This window comes from Juglans regia, chromosome 10 (genome assembly GCF_001411555.2).
Source record: "Juglans regia cultivar Chandler chromosome 10, Walnut 2.0, whole genome shotgun sequence".
Classification (NCBI taxonomy): domain Eukaryota; kingdom Viridiplantae; phylum Streptophyta; class Magnoliopsida; order Fagales; family Juglandaceae; genus Juglans; species Juglans regia.
The window spans coordinates 8,604,899-8,618,880 of NC_049910.1; the positions used below are offsets into that span (position 1 = coordinate 8,604,899).

Consider the following 13,982-nt stretch of genomic DNA (forward strand, 5'->3'; position numbering starts at 1 on the left):
GGGCAACCAAGTATACATGATGTGTAGAAGAGAAAGCAACCATAAAAATACTACATATAACAAAAATTAAGAATTACCAAACTGTCCTTGGTCCCATCTTCACATTGGTTACTCATTGGATGGTCTTTTTAGAGTATAAATCTAGACATTGCCTAAACCTTTTTTGAACCAATAGATTTCTTGCTTAATCTGTTATATAAAATAAAATAAAAATAAATAAATAAATAAAACCAGAAGAAGAGAGAAACACAATGAATAAATCCATTTTGAAACTATTCCAAAATGGGAAGAAGCCCCAAAAAAAACTAGCAAACTTTAGAGTTGGTGAGCAAGAAATGTCAAAGAACCATCTAATTCCCAATCTTTGTCAATGATCCTCTATGTTTCACTGAACATTCAAAATGTTCCAATCATTTTCAAGAACTCGTTTGGTTGGGCCTGTAGGTTGGTGATGACATTGATCATCAACCATTATTTAAGCATGCAATCCATGATTTAGGCATGCAAAAATTACTATCATACCCTCAACACATCAGTCCCTCCCTTCATTGTTTACAAGCTGCGCTAGTGCAGCATAAATATAAGTGATACAGTTTCTGAAAAATCAATCCATGGAATTAGCATTCCATGATGTAAACAGTGAAAGATCCATCACAACACAGTTCTAAATTACATCCCCAACTGATAAAAGATTGCAATTTAAGCTAAAATCACGAATTTTCTCAAAGCACGTGATTCATAAAAGGGGTTGCTCATACTTTGATTCATGAAAAATTGTTGGTTCCACCATTCAATTGAAAAGAAATAGACAAACAAGGCAGCTCATAATTTAGGAAAAATTGTGAATAATTCAGACCAACTTAAATTAACTTTGACCCCTTTGGTCATGAACAAACGGAATAAACCTTCGAAAGAGAGTGAGAGGGAGAGAGAGAGAGAGAGAGAGAGAGAGAGAGAGAGAGAGAGAGTACCTTCCATTCGCAAGATCGAGATGGCACTCGGGTCACAACATGGAGGAGGGAGGGAGATGGCTCTTGGGCTCTAAATCCATCTCGGGTCCTGGCTGCACTTCAGAGATGGAGGTAGTGAGAATGAAGAAGAATTGATGGAAGGGAGAGAGATGGATCTGAACGGAGGAGGGAGATGGAGGAGGGACCAAATGGATAGTTTGTGAGAAACGCACCGTTTCATTTTCCATGTAGGCGTTCATGTGTGATCCTTGCACCAAATCTCCTACGAATATCATTTTCTCGATAGAAATAAGAAAAAGTATTGGCTTCAGCCAAAGCACACCCTACATGGCAAGAAAAAATTCTTCACCGCTCCCCCTTCGAAGCTCTTTGCCCTAACCTCACCCCATCCATCTCAGTCTTACACCCATCCCCCTTCGTTCGTCTCTACCCTAACCCCACCCCCTCCCTCTCAATCCCACACCCCTCCCTCTCCATCTCAGGAACCACACCTCTCCCTCTTCGTCTCTCCCCCATCCCTCCCACGTTGCCCATCCTCCCGGGATCTAAAATGGGTGATCATGGGGAGCCTACGGTGGAGCTGGTGGTGTCATCAACTGTCAAGGTGGCAATAAAGTGGTCTGGTGGTGCAAATCTGGCCGTGAGGGAGAGGGCATGTGAGGGTGAGAGGAAGGTCGGCGTGGGGTGGGGAATGAGGGCATGGCCGAGGGGTGAAGGTCCGGTGTGCTCGGGGCGGCGACGCGCTGCTGTAGGTGGCAGATTTGAGCCGCGACGCGGGAAACTGTGTAGAGAGATAGAGCGTGATTGCGAGGGAAGAAGGAGAAGCTACAGGCCTCAGGTTGGGGGAGGAGGAAGGGCTCGGTGGTGGTATTTAGTGGCTACGGTGGGAGGCCTAGTCGACGGCGACGACGGATCTAGGCTGCGACAGGGATGCGTGAGAAGAGAGAAACAGGAAGGACAATGAGAGGGGCTGCAACGACCCGACATTTAAAAAAAAAAAAACCACTTAGGGTGTGCAATGTGTGCACTACTACATTGGTTGCTCCCTAGAAGAACTCATAAATAAACACACGAAGTAGAGTCCTACTTCATGATTTATAGGTCTTTATCTATTTATATTTCATCTGTTATAAGTCTTATAATTTGGGTAAGACTCTAGAAAATTTAGATACCATATTTCTTATTTAATGGATCAATTTCAACTAGAATTAGATCTAAACCAAATCGAATATAAAAAGGAAATTATTTTGTAACTTGATATAAAGAACACATGACTCATGAGATATATAAACATATTATAAATAGAAATTGGGCCAAACTAAACCTTTATAATGATCTAAAAGTTATTTTAATAGCTCTGATCGTATTATAAATATATATTAGTATATCATTGATATTATTGAGAAAATACTTTCCTAGATTTTATCTTTACATTGTTTAAAAAAATAAGAGACAAAATATCATCATGAGGAATATTTTGCATCAACTACTATTCACTCACACACCTCACATAGAGCCCCAATAAACAAAATAGCCACCACGCTCTACAACCGACATCCATGACGGTCCCAACGCTCACACGCGCTGGCTGATGAGAATAATTTTTTATCATAATAACACATTATTTTCTCCAGTTTCCTTCTTCTTCTTCTTTTCTTTCAAAAAGAAAAAAAACATTAAATAGCACCACAAGTGAACGTGTCTTCATTGGCTCGTTAGGATGATTTGGATTATTTCTTCCAACGGGAATTAGATGTTATCTACTTTAAAACAATAATTTGCTAAAGGTTTCAAGGAAAAAAGTAATCGTTGTTAAAATATTACCATTTTATTATAATAATTATAGAATATAGATAAATATTTTAGTATATATGATGATATGACTTATTATCTATTATATTTAGTTTATTGTGTAAATCAATTATTTCCATTATCTCATTTACCCATCAATAAGAACAGATGTTATGCACTCAATAACAATTGACAATAGTAAATATGTAACTCTCAAAGTCTCTCTCATTCATTCTCCCTTTCCCATATATATTTCTAGTTTGTTATATTATCTAACATGGTATCAAAGAATATCCTATCCTAATATCTCTTAAAGAATTATTTGTGTCCATGCTCAAGCTTTTTGTTAGCAGACATGTTCCTTCATTTTGCTATTTACATAGCACACTATGTCCAGTTAAATAGACTTTTAACACTTGACATAGATATTCTTTACAAGCCAGTTATGTCCCTTTTTCAATTTGATTTTTTTTTCATATCAGACCACCAATCGACTGTACAAGTTGTCGCTGGCATTTTAGCATAATAGTAACCAATTTCCTAGTGTCTCCCACACCTTTCTTTTTTTTTCTATTTAGGATAAGTCTCACCTTCAACATGTTATTGGGTGTTTTTTTCCCTTCACCATACATTCTCTATAGGCTTCTTACGCACTCAATGGATCACCGTTTGTGATAAGTCTCATATTCAACATATTATTTGGTGTTCTTTTTCATTCATCACACATTCTAAAGAGGCTTCTTACGTACTTAACAGATTGTCGTTTGTGATAAGTCTCATATTCAACTTTTTATTTGGTATTCTTTTTCATTCACCACGCATCCTTCGGATGTTTCCTATGCACTTAACGGATTGTTGTCTTCATTTTCATCATCAATCTCGTACACCAATTTATTTTTGCCTGCCATACACTTGCGCCGCGCGCCATAGAGACACCTTTTGTCATATCATCAATCATGTCCCAAGTCTCATCCACCTAGCCGACAACGTGATCTTATTTACAAATTCAAGATGACATGACTGGGTTTGAGAGTGGATGTTAGAATATTATCATACTTATTACAAAATATATTTATAATATTCTAATACATATGATAATATGACTTATTCCTTATCATATTTAATTTATTATATAAATAAATTATTTCTCCTTCCTTCTCCCTTCCCATCTCTATTTCTAGTCTTTTATATTTTCTAATTGCCACCAACACATGATCGATTGCAAAAGATCATATAAAATTGTTGCAGAGTTTTCTATTGCGTGGTAAAAGTTCTTTTTTTAAAGAGAGATTTAATTAATGATCTCAAACTTACGTAACATCCAATTTTGGATTATTTATAGTTGCATTAACTAACATCAACATAATATATCTTATGTAACGATTGTGATCACAAATTTTTAGCTATTACCGCTCTTAGGGACTAAATTAATTAGGTCCAGTCCTTTGAAAACTTATCACTAATAATAAGGGAAGAAATAAAACTAAGAGATAAGGTATGAAAGAGATAAGGCAAGGAAGAGATCAACCAAAAGTAGATGGCTCAGACTCCTATAAGGAAAAGGCTTCACAGGACAAGTGGGATTCAATCACTCTAAGGAGTAAAACATATCTCTATAAAAGGAGGAGATCTCCACAAATGCGGGGGACTCTCTACCCATTAGCCACCCAGGGACTTTCAAGATCGTCCGTGGCCATGACTGATCCCGCTGGTGTTTTCTATCACCAAAGAGGTACTTCCCGCCCGGTGGCACGACCGCATCCGACGAACGGAGGCATGGATCAATACACGTTGCAGACAATGCCACCCACCGACAACTTGCTAGCCAGCGAGCCAGTCAGCAACTGCCACATGACTAGCTAGCAGCCTCTGTCACTAGCACAATGACCCTTTTCCCCATAGCTTTGGTAGTTACGTCCCCCCACAGCCAGCAACCGCCACATGACTAGTAGATCGCACCATGTGCATTGCTGAAAGCCTATCGCCAAGTGTATGTGTGCCAGCAGGACTGTTGCCAGCCACCACCTGAGACGCCAGCTTCTTTTGTCATTGGCTTGGTGGTTCCATACCACAATCATGTTCCTCGCTGCAGTAGCTCACCGTGCGAGCACCGAGAGCACATTATCGAGGACCCCAAGAGAACCAGCTCGACCACACCCAACTTGCCGGATTCTTCTATCTCTAGCATGGTGGTCCCCGACCACGATACTCGCCATTGAAGTTCCTTGCCCCTAGTATTCACCCATGGAGACAACCACGAGCAATTCACACGTAGAGCAAATTTGCATGGCAGGCAATAACTTACAGCAACGTGCCTTGGAACCCGGCCAACGTCTCCACTGGGAAGCACATGACTTGAACCCCTCACACCTAACTCCACCATGCGCAACACATTTGTGCATAATGTCTATAAATCAAATAATTTGATGTAGAGACAACGGCTAAAAACGTGAAGATAGAAGAGTTGATTAACAACGCACCTAGATCACATATCAACGAGAAGTCCCGATTCCAAAAAAAAAAAAAAAACCTCAAACAGTCTCAATCAACAAGGGATTAAGAGTAACGACGAAATGGCTCTATTTGTCTTTCTCAAACTTGCTATTTTATTTATACTAACAAATTTGATTTTTGAATATTTTTCCCACAAAGCTCCACGAGATTTCACAAGAAACCTAGTGGTTGTAGGCCCAGAAAATATACTTCGCTTAGAATCACTTGTGTGGAATGAAACACCAGTTGTGAAGCCCCTCTTAAGCATCTTTCGCCATCTTAATTTGTTGTCATTAGAACAAACTGTTCGGTATCGTGAGCATCCAGTGTCCTCATCGTTTCCAAAGCATGGTAGCCAACAGGCATCGCCCATGTGTCACCAGCTTTCACCACACTCAAGCGAGAGGGCTCAGGTTGCAAATCTCAACTTGTAATTTGGATTATTTAACTAACCTATTTGGTTTTTATGTTCATACAATCGAGCTCTAGCTCTCGCCATATAGTGCGATTGTGTTTTGTCTCCCACCGCAAAGAGTTACACGATTGAGACATCTTCCCACTACACTCTCATCGCCATAGTTATGCGGTTGAGACATTCTCCCGCTATACCCACATCACTAGAGTTACGCGGTTGAGGCATCCTCCTGCTACAATCACATTGTCAGAGTTACGCGTTCGAGGCATCCTCCCGCTACAGTTATGCGGTCAATGCATCCTCCCTTTACATTCTCGTCGCCATGAGTTACGCAGTCAAGGTATCCTCCCACTATACTCTCGTCTCCATGAGTTACGTGGTCAAGTCATCCTCCTACTACACTCTCCTCGTTAGAGTTACGCGGTCAATGCATCCCCCCGCTACACTTTCCTCGCCAGAGCTACGCGATCGAGGCATCTTCTCGCTACACTCACAGTCGAGTGACTCCACTTGCACCATCAACGCGGTCGAGACATCCTCTTGTGCCAGCGGGTTACCTTCGAGAACGAGCCTTTGAGCTCTACAACCGCCTTGCGTAGGTGTCCTTCGGGAACTAATCGACGAGCTCAACAACCGCCTAAGATGGATCTAGGATGTCAACGGGCACCCTGACTACTTAAGCAAAAGTTACTACCAAAAAAAAAAAAAAAACTCTTACATCTACATCAAAACATCAAAGCACCAATAGAAAATTGCAGCACAGGGCAAAATCCACTGATGCCATTGAAAACCAAAAACGATCATCGAGCACGGAATTATGCGCACTTTACTAACAATAAACAGTCATTTACTGTCATCTGTACACTCAATTATCACGCAAATTTTCTTACAAACAAACTTCATAGAGGCCCATCCTCAAAGGCCCTTACAGTTTTCAAAAAATTTTTTCTGTAGTTTTGTATAGGTTACCTCAAACACGGTTGACTTGAAGATTTTCAAGGCCTTCTTGATAAACAAGTTGACCTTAAGAATCGTGGGCATCTGTTACGGACTAAATTGACTAGGTCCAGCCCTTTGAAAACCTATCACTAATAATAAGAGAAGAGATAAATCCAAGAGATAAGGCAAGGAAAAGATAAACCAAAATCAATTGGCTCAGATTTCTAAAAGGAAAATGTTTTACAAGGCAAGTGAGATTCAATCACTCTAAGGAAGAAAATAAATCTCCATAAAAGGAAGAGATCCTTACAAAGGAGGGAGGCTGTCCACAAGCTCTCTATGTACAAACTCCACCACACATAACGACTCCACCAGATCTCTCTCAAGGGAGGCATCGTCTTCAACCTCCTGAGACCCTAGATTTCTCAATCGTATTGAGCGATATATGAGGTATATGAGAGATTGTAAAATCACCAGTCATAGTGGATTTTGCCCTAAAAAAATTCGTAGATGTAGAATTTTATGCCTAACCACGTAAATCTCTATGTCTATCTTTATTTATTTTTATTTGATTATCTATTATTATGTTATGAATGAACGTGAAGAGCATCGTATCGACGCCCAAATCACCAATGTAGGTTGGAGATAATTCTTTCCTCCATTTAGGTATGTTATGCGAATTTAGGCATTAACAATCGCAATGATGATAATGAAGATAACAATAACATGGTGGTAACCTATAATTCTAATTATATATCACTACATATATAAGAATTAGAGTAGTAGTGGGTAATTAGAAAATGACGACAATAAAGATAGTGTTGGCATGTGTAGATTAACACACTATCACTAAATGTGGAGGATAAAACATCCAGCCTACTGAAGGCTAGGCTCATCCCACCAAGTCACACTAGAAGACAAAATAGAGATGATGAGAATGAGAGACAAGAAAGGACCATGGGTCAGGAGAGTAAAGAAGAGGTGTCAAGGAAAGGTGAGAAAAGAAAGGATGCTCAAACACGCAAAAGATCAGGCCTCACCTCCGCTGATAGACACGCAAAGGGATTGGTCACATAATGGCAGGCAGGCACTCGCAATGAGGAGTGAGATAAAGGCAAGGGACCAGATGACAAACGAACTCTCTCTCGATCAGATCTTCTTCTTCAGCAACCTACCAAGGAAGACGTTCTCTCCAACATGAATAGCTCCAACTTTCTTTGTACAGTGAGAAATGAGAGATCATGAGAGACTGTAAACAAGTATATTATAGTGGATTTTCCCTCCCAAATGCCCATGGACTTAGGCAATATGTCAAACCACGTAAATTTGTGTGTCATTTACTCTTATTTTCTCTGTACTTGTTTTCCATTCACTGCCATAGACGTACGCATCGCCACTCTATAGCCGCACTAGAATATTGCCAAGGGCTCCAAACAACACTGATTAAGGCCTAGTCAACTCAGTGGGCCATGAATGACTATTTCTCTCCCTCCAACCTGATGTGCGATTTTTCCAGTGTCTACACTAAACATGTATAAGTAATAAGTACCGTGATTAGAATGATAAAATTTAAAATGAAAAATAGTATTTTAATTTTCGTGGGTGTTAGAAGTTATGCACAACTAAGATTGGAAAATGAGGCTAATTAAGAACTGATCTCTAAACCCCTTACTAATTTTAACGTTTATAAGCAACTCCGAGAAAGAAATACGTATCCAACCCCACCAAATGGCCAAAGAAAAACCCACATTTTCTATATACGAACTCATTTTCTAGCTAGTTGCCCTCCTTTTTCAATCTCAAGAACCATCCTAAATTTGCAATTCCACATATGTATTGCTACCAATATTCTGAACCGGCTCTACACATGGCACGAGCCGTATTCATTGCATGGACGCTTTGTGCAATATCGGTGATCTCAGTCTGTTACAGAGTACAAGTTAAGGTGTCAGCCAACCTTGCAGAAGCGTTGGGAGCCGAAGTTGATTATGAATGCGCCAACTCTGATAGCAGTAACTTGGGGTACGGATCCTCATGCAACAACTTAGACATGCATGGCAATATATCGCATGCTTTTAGTACGTACTTCCAAATGCAAGACCAAAGTGTTGAGGCATGCAAATTTAATGGTCTAGCTGAGATTGTCCAGCAGAATGCCTCTGATGGCTTCAAATATTATACAGAGCAAGCATTTTGGCTGGATTCATGTCGAGCTTGTTTGCAATATTTAGAACGCACAACTAGTCCTTTTATCCAAATAATTCTAATTTGTATATATGGCTCATTCTGATGCTAAATGGCCTAAAGTTTTGAACCCAATTCATATTTCTTCAGTAAGATCTTACTTGCAACGTGGGAATTAAAACAATTTATTGCAAACAGTAAGCCGATAACTTTCTGATGATATAACAGCAAACAATTTGGAATTTCTCAAGATCTATCTGGAGTATTGACTTGAGTTCCAACACCAAGTATAATTTTAAAAAATTTTAATTAGCCTAAAGCCAACAAGCACCAGTGGTCTAGTGGTAGAATAGTACCCTGCCACGGTACAGACCCGGGTTCGATTCCCGGCTGGTGCAATTGCTGTTGTTTTCAGTTTTTGATATGCCACCGGATCTTCCCCTCTGACAGCTTCAAAAATAGGGGATTTTGCTGGTAGCCTGACTTTTTAAGGAGCATTTCTAAGGCTTTTCCAATCCAAGTTTTCACCGAGTTGATCTTTTAAACCAAACAAGTTAATTCTGATATTTACAATCAACAATAAATTTTGAAAACTTCTTGACAAATTAGACTGGAAGAAAGTAAACAGAAGTCAGAATATGTGGCAATATTGGTATCTGAAATTGACTGCACGTTGCTTTAAGGGCAACATGCTGCGACTCTTTACAACCAACCTTACCATATTTGAACAGATATGGAAATTACAACATTGCAATTAGCCAAGCTATTCGGCCAAGCTTCATTTCTGAGTCCCAAAGCAAAGGACTAGCCCATTTTTTAGGCTTTATTTTGATCACTGAAATTGGTGGAGAGATTGTGCGGTTTCTCTTCCCAGAGAAATTTCCATTGGCAACACAGCATTGCAATGACCCTATAAATTTCCCTTACATTTCCTGGCGTTCTATACACACTCGATTAGTTTTCAATTCATACAAATAGTTCCCATTTTACATCTTTATCGGAGATGAAACTAACAAAGCCAACTTTATCAAGCAGATACACTGAGGCTTAAAGAGTTGATCAGAACTAGTAAGGAAGCAGAAACCTGGCTTGAAATCTTAGGCAGAATAGGGGGAACTGGATTTCCATATGATGCACCAAACCATTAATCATCAACATTGCCCTATTTTGACAATCCCAACTCAGGGCTAAGCTGCTCACAAGTCTACATGCTTGCCTACACTGCGGTCCATGTCTGATCTTTAACTTCAATCATAGAATGTAAACTTGCACCTTCTGGAATGCCTAACGGAGGATCTATACAGGAACAATTATCTACTGTATATAGCTCCCAGTCTTTGATTCCACACTTCTCCAAAGCTAGAGCTAATTTCATCCTGTCTGTATCTTTTGGGTATGCCCCGTCTGGAGTAACAAGCACTGCCCCAGTGTAAGACTGTCCTGCAACTCGAGCAGCCCCACTATAATGAAACAATGCCCAACTAAGATCATTATTTACATCAACAATTGTCCAAAACTCATTTGAAACAACCCCATTATCCAAGACACTGAAGTAGAATGTCCCCGGCATCTTCCCTCTCTTAACCCTGTATTTTCTCCTCCTCCAAACCATCTTCTCCTCGAAGGTTTTAACCTGAAAAACCGGCTCATACCAAAATGATCCTTTGGCCTTTCCCCTATAAAATAACTGGTACTGGCATGGAAACTGATCATAAGCTGGGTTCTGGCCTGCCACAACACGCCAACTCCAGTTCAAACTCCCCAACCAGCCAACAAAAAGATCTTCAGCAGTTTCATTGCACAGGTCCTTCCCTCTGAATTTCTCCATGGGAGTCACGTATGGCTTTTCAGGGATCTTTGCATCGAGTTCGAGACAATTGTGCTTCTGCAATACACACAGAGAAAATGCTTCTAGATTTGGACTTTCGTAAGAAGCAATACACCGATAATTACACACTTGGTCTACAGGACTGCACTGGTTCAGGCATTGAAGAGCTTTCCGACAATTAGGATCCAAGAGGCAGTTCAGTATCTGAGGCCCACAGTTCTTTACCATGCAGTTCAGGGTAGAAAATCCCTTAGATCTCAGATTCTTTAGAATCGATACCGGCCTTATGTATGCATTGATTATAACCAACAAACAGAACCTTATATCATCAGAATTATGCCGGTCCCATGCCTCAGATACAGTCCGGACTACTTCCTCAGATTCATTTGCTTTCTTTGACTGTGAAAATCCTACAATTTTGTCAAATAGCTTTCCTTTTGTCTCAGATAGTACATAAGACCCTCCTAATTTGTTTACCAAATCCCGGGAGGACTCGAAGCAGATTATGTTTTGGATATTTACACAGTTGGCCTGTATCCACATAACTGATTCTTGATCTGTAACTGCAACAATAACCAAAATATCTGCAAGGTTCGATACCCTTTGAAGGGTAGTAGCATTTTCATCACCGGATTTACATAAATTGTCAGTAAATACAAGCATTTCATACCCTCCTTCGTCGACCCACTTCAGTCGTTTTGCCTGCGTACAAACAGAGAGTCAGAAAGTAATGTAAGCTCTCTTGCCAAGAAATTATGCCTGGGCAATTACCAAAAACCAAGAAAATATGTAACGAATCTAAAACACAGGATATATAAGCAATTAAATGAAACTATAAGGCGTTTCGTCCTGAAATATCATCTATGTAAACAGCAACATTCTACTTTATTCTTCCATGTAAACAGCAAATTCAATCACTCGATACTGACAAAAAATGAAGCAAACTCAGTTCCATTACAATCATGGTTTGATCCAATCACTGTGATTTTTTTGCCTTTTCTGAATAGAATAAAAAGAAACTTCAAAACAAAATAGAGACCAAGGAAAAAGTGAGCAAAATGACTACTTACAGTGTGGAGCATGACCTCTTGCCAGGGGGCGGATTTCAGAGGGCTGACACTTCCCTCGCCGACGATGGCCACTATTCTCACCGGCGGGTCCGGTAAATCTTCCGTCATCGCATTCTCCTTTGCTTCAGAAACTGCCAACGGCAAAATAGTCGGTGCACGGAGAGTGATTCTTCTGAGTTGGGGAACCGGCAACGGTTTACGTCGGTGGCTACACGGATGACAAACGGTTTGGGAGGCGGCGAACTGGAGGGTTCGTAAGAAACCAGGCATGGGTTTGGGGAGCCGAGGTGGAGCTGCCAGAGCCATGCTTTGGTGGTGACTACTGACCAGTGTCAATAGAAAAGATATACATACGAGGGCAGGTTGAATTGGAGGGACCTTAACAGAGGAGATTTTTTTTTATTATTATTCTTAAATCTTAGTTTTTTTAAAATTTATTTATTTATCATTATAATGAGGCTTCGCGATGCTATTTCTCTTACTAATTATTTGAATAATTAGAAAACAAAAAAATGTTTACATAGTTACAAATTTGAGGTTTGAAATGTTATATATATATATATATAATTATACTTTGCACACGCACGCAAAATATGTCTATTGAATAAATTAATATGTAGAATACATAATTCATATAATTTATATAATAAAAATTGATTTGTAAGATTCAAATTTTAAATTTTATTTTCAAATTAAATTATATTATATAAGCACTTTGTTGAATGTGTTATCCCGATCGACTCTAATTATAGTTTTTCACCATTCTTATAATATTCATTAAGTAATTGATATTGTTAAAAAAGTCGTACATAGAAAAATAAATATTATAAAATTTATTTTATATATTTATTTATTTTTATTTGAGAGTTTAAATTTAAAGAAAGAATTAAGGAGTGGTTTGAATTTAGAGATGAGTTGAGATGGCTTGAGATGACTTGTAAATAGTAGAATAAAAGTTGAATTATTTATTATATTTTGTTTGAAAATTTGATAAATTTATTTTAAAATTTGAAAAAATTGAATTGTTTATTATATTTTGTGTGGAAATTTAAGAAAGTTGTAATGATGAGATGAAATTAGTTAAAATAAATTAAGATGAATTAGGAATACAACGAGACAAGATGTTTAGTAAATCATCAAAGGGTCAACTTGATGTCTATAATCTTGTCGGATTGACCGCTCCATCTTTACAATTACTACTAGACATTTTTGTTACCATGCGTCTTTATGGATCTGGCTACAATTCTAATTTATGTATTATTGACCATTCTTGTGTTTTATATCTATTTCTAAAATAATAAAATAATTTCATTATGGTCTTATGATCTATGTTCGACTATATCTTGTCTGATGACACTTATATGTTAAAAAGATAAAATATTTTGTCCAAATTCTAGGATTTAGATAAAGATGTTTTAGAATTTTAATCTAAATTTACTACCATAATGTGAATTTTTTTAAATAATATTAAATGTTTAATAAATATCATAACACCGAGGCCTTGTTTATATATTGAATTGAGTTGAGTCTTTTATAAATAGTAATAAGTTGAGATGATGAGGTGAGTTTTGTGAAGCCTACCTAAAAAGAGTTTAAATGTACTTGGATGTTAAGATGAGTTTCTATGTATTTATGAGAAATTGAAAAAGGTTGTGAGTCCCGCGTGTAAAGAGTTGTTGAGTTGAAAAAGGTTGTGAGACACACGTGTAAAGATGAATTGAGTTGAGTTGAATTTAGTGATTTGAGTATTGTGTATTTGAATGTTGGACACAGTTTACAGTCTAAATTTAAACGAACCCTAAGTTTATGGGTCAATCTCAAATCTCCATAAATATTTGGTATTTGATCAATAAATAATAGAATATGATAATAGAATAAAATTTAGAGGGTTGCTAGAGATACAAATGGATCCCATGCATTGATGTGGCACACTAGTATGTCTGTTTTTTTTTTTTAAAAAAAAAAAAATCTCTCTTGCTCTCTCTCCCTGTGCCTCCCCCTTTCCTTTTCTCCTTCTCCTCTCTTTCCCTTCTCGTCGTCGACGTTATCTACCCTCTTGGGATGGTTCTCGACCACCACAGATGGGCAAAGGATAAGCCATTGGCTTAGATCTCGCCACCTAGCAGTGCACGATCGACCATGCATATGGTGTGCGAAATGTGGTTCCTAGCCACCAACGTGCATGGCAAGCTGCTGTGAGCTCCACGCCGGTGGTGCCACTTGGACCGTCAACTTTTGCTCATTCTGAGGTGGTTCCCGAACACCATGGCCAATGTGGAGAGTGGGCACGA

General features: G+C 38.8%; 1 protein-coding gene and 1 non-coding gene across 2 annotated transcripts; one reads left to right on the forward strand and one right to left on the reverse strand.

Moving 5' to 3' along the window:
* The first annotated feature begins 9,120 nt into the window (after positions 1-9,120).
* Positions 9,121-9,191, forward strand: TRNAG-GCC. Its single transcript has one exon. It is a non-coding gene; the product is annotated as a tRNA-Gly (tRNA).
* Positions 9,192-9,432: 241 nt separating this feature from the next.
* LOC108980810 (violaxanthin de-epoxidase, chloroplastic) lies at positions 9,433-12,038 on the reverse strand. Its single transcript, XM_018951824.2, has 2 exons — positions 11,692-12,038; positions 9,433-11,323 (listed from the first exon to the last, which is right to left on the reverse strand). The coding sequence occupies exons 1-2, from the start codon at positions 11,995-11,997 to the stop codon at positions 10,010-10,012; spliced, it is 1,620 nt and encodes a 539-aa protein (XP_018807369.1). The 5' UTR covers positions 11,998-12,038; the 3' UTR covers positions 9,433-10,009.
* Positions 12,039-13,982: the final 1,944 nt, after the last annotated feature.

Excerpts from the sequence above, each read along its gene's own strand:
- LOC108980810 (XM_018951824.2), bottom strand. The coding sequence starts at position 11,997 with ATGGCTCTGGCAGCTCCACCTCGGCTCCCCAAACCCATGCCTGGTTTC. Across the intron at positions 11,324-11,691 it reads AAGAGGTCATGCTCCACACT|GCAAAACGACTGAAGTGGGT; the intron begins GTAAGTAGTCAT and ends GTTTGTACGCAG.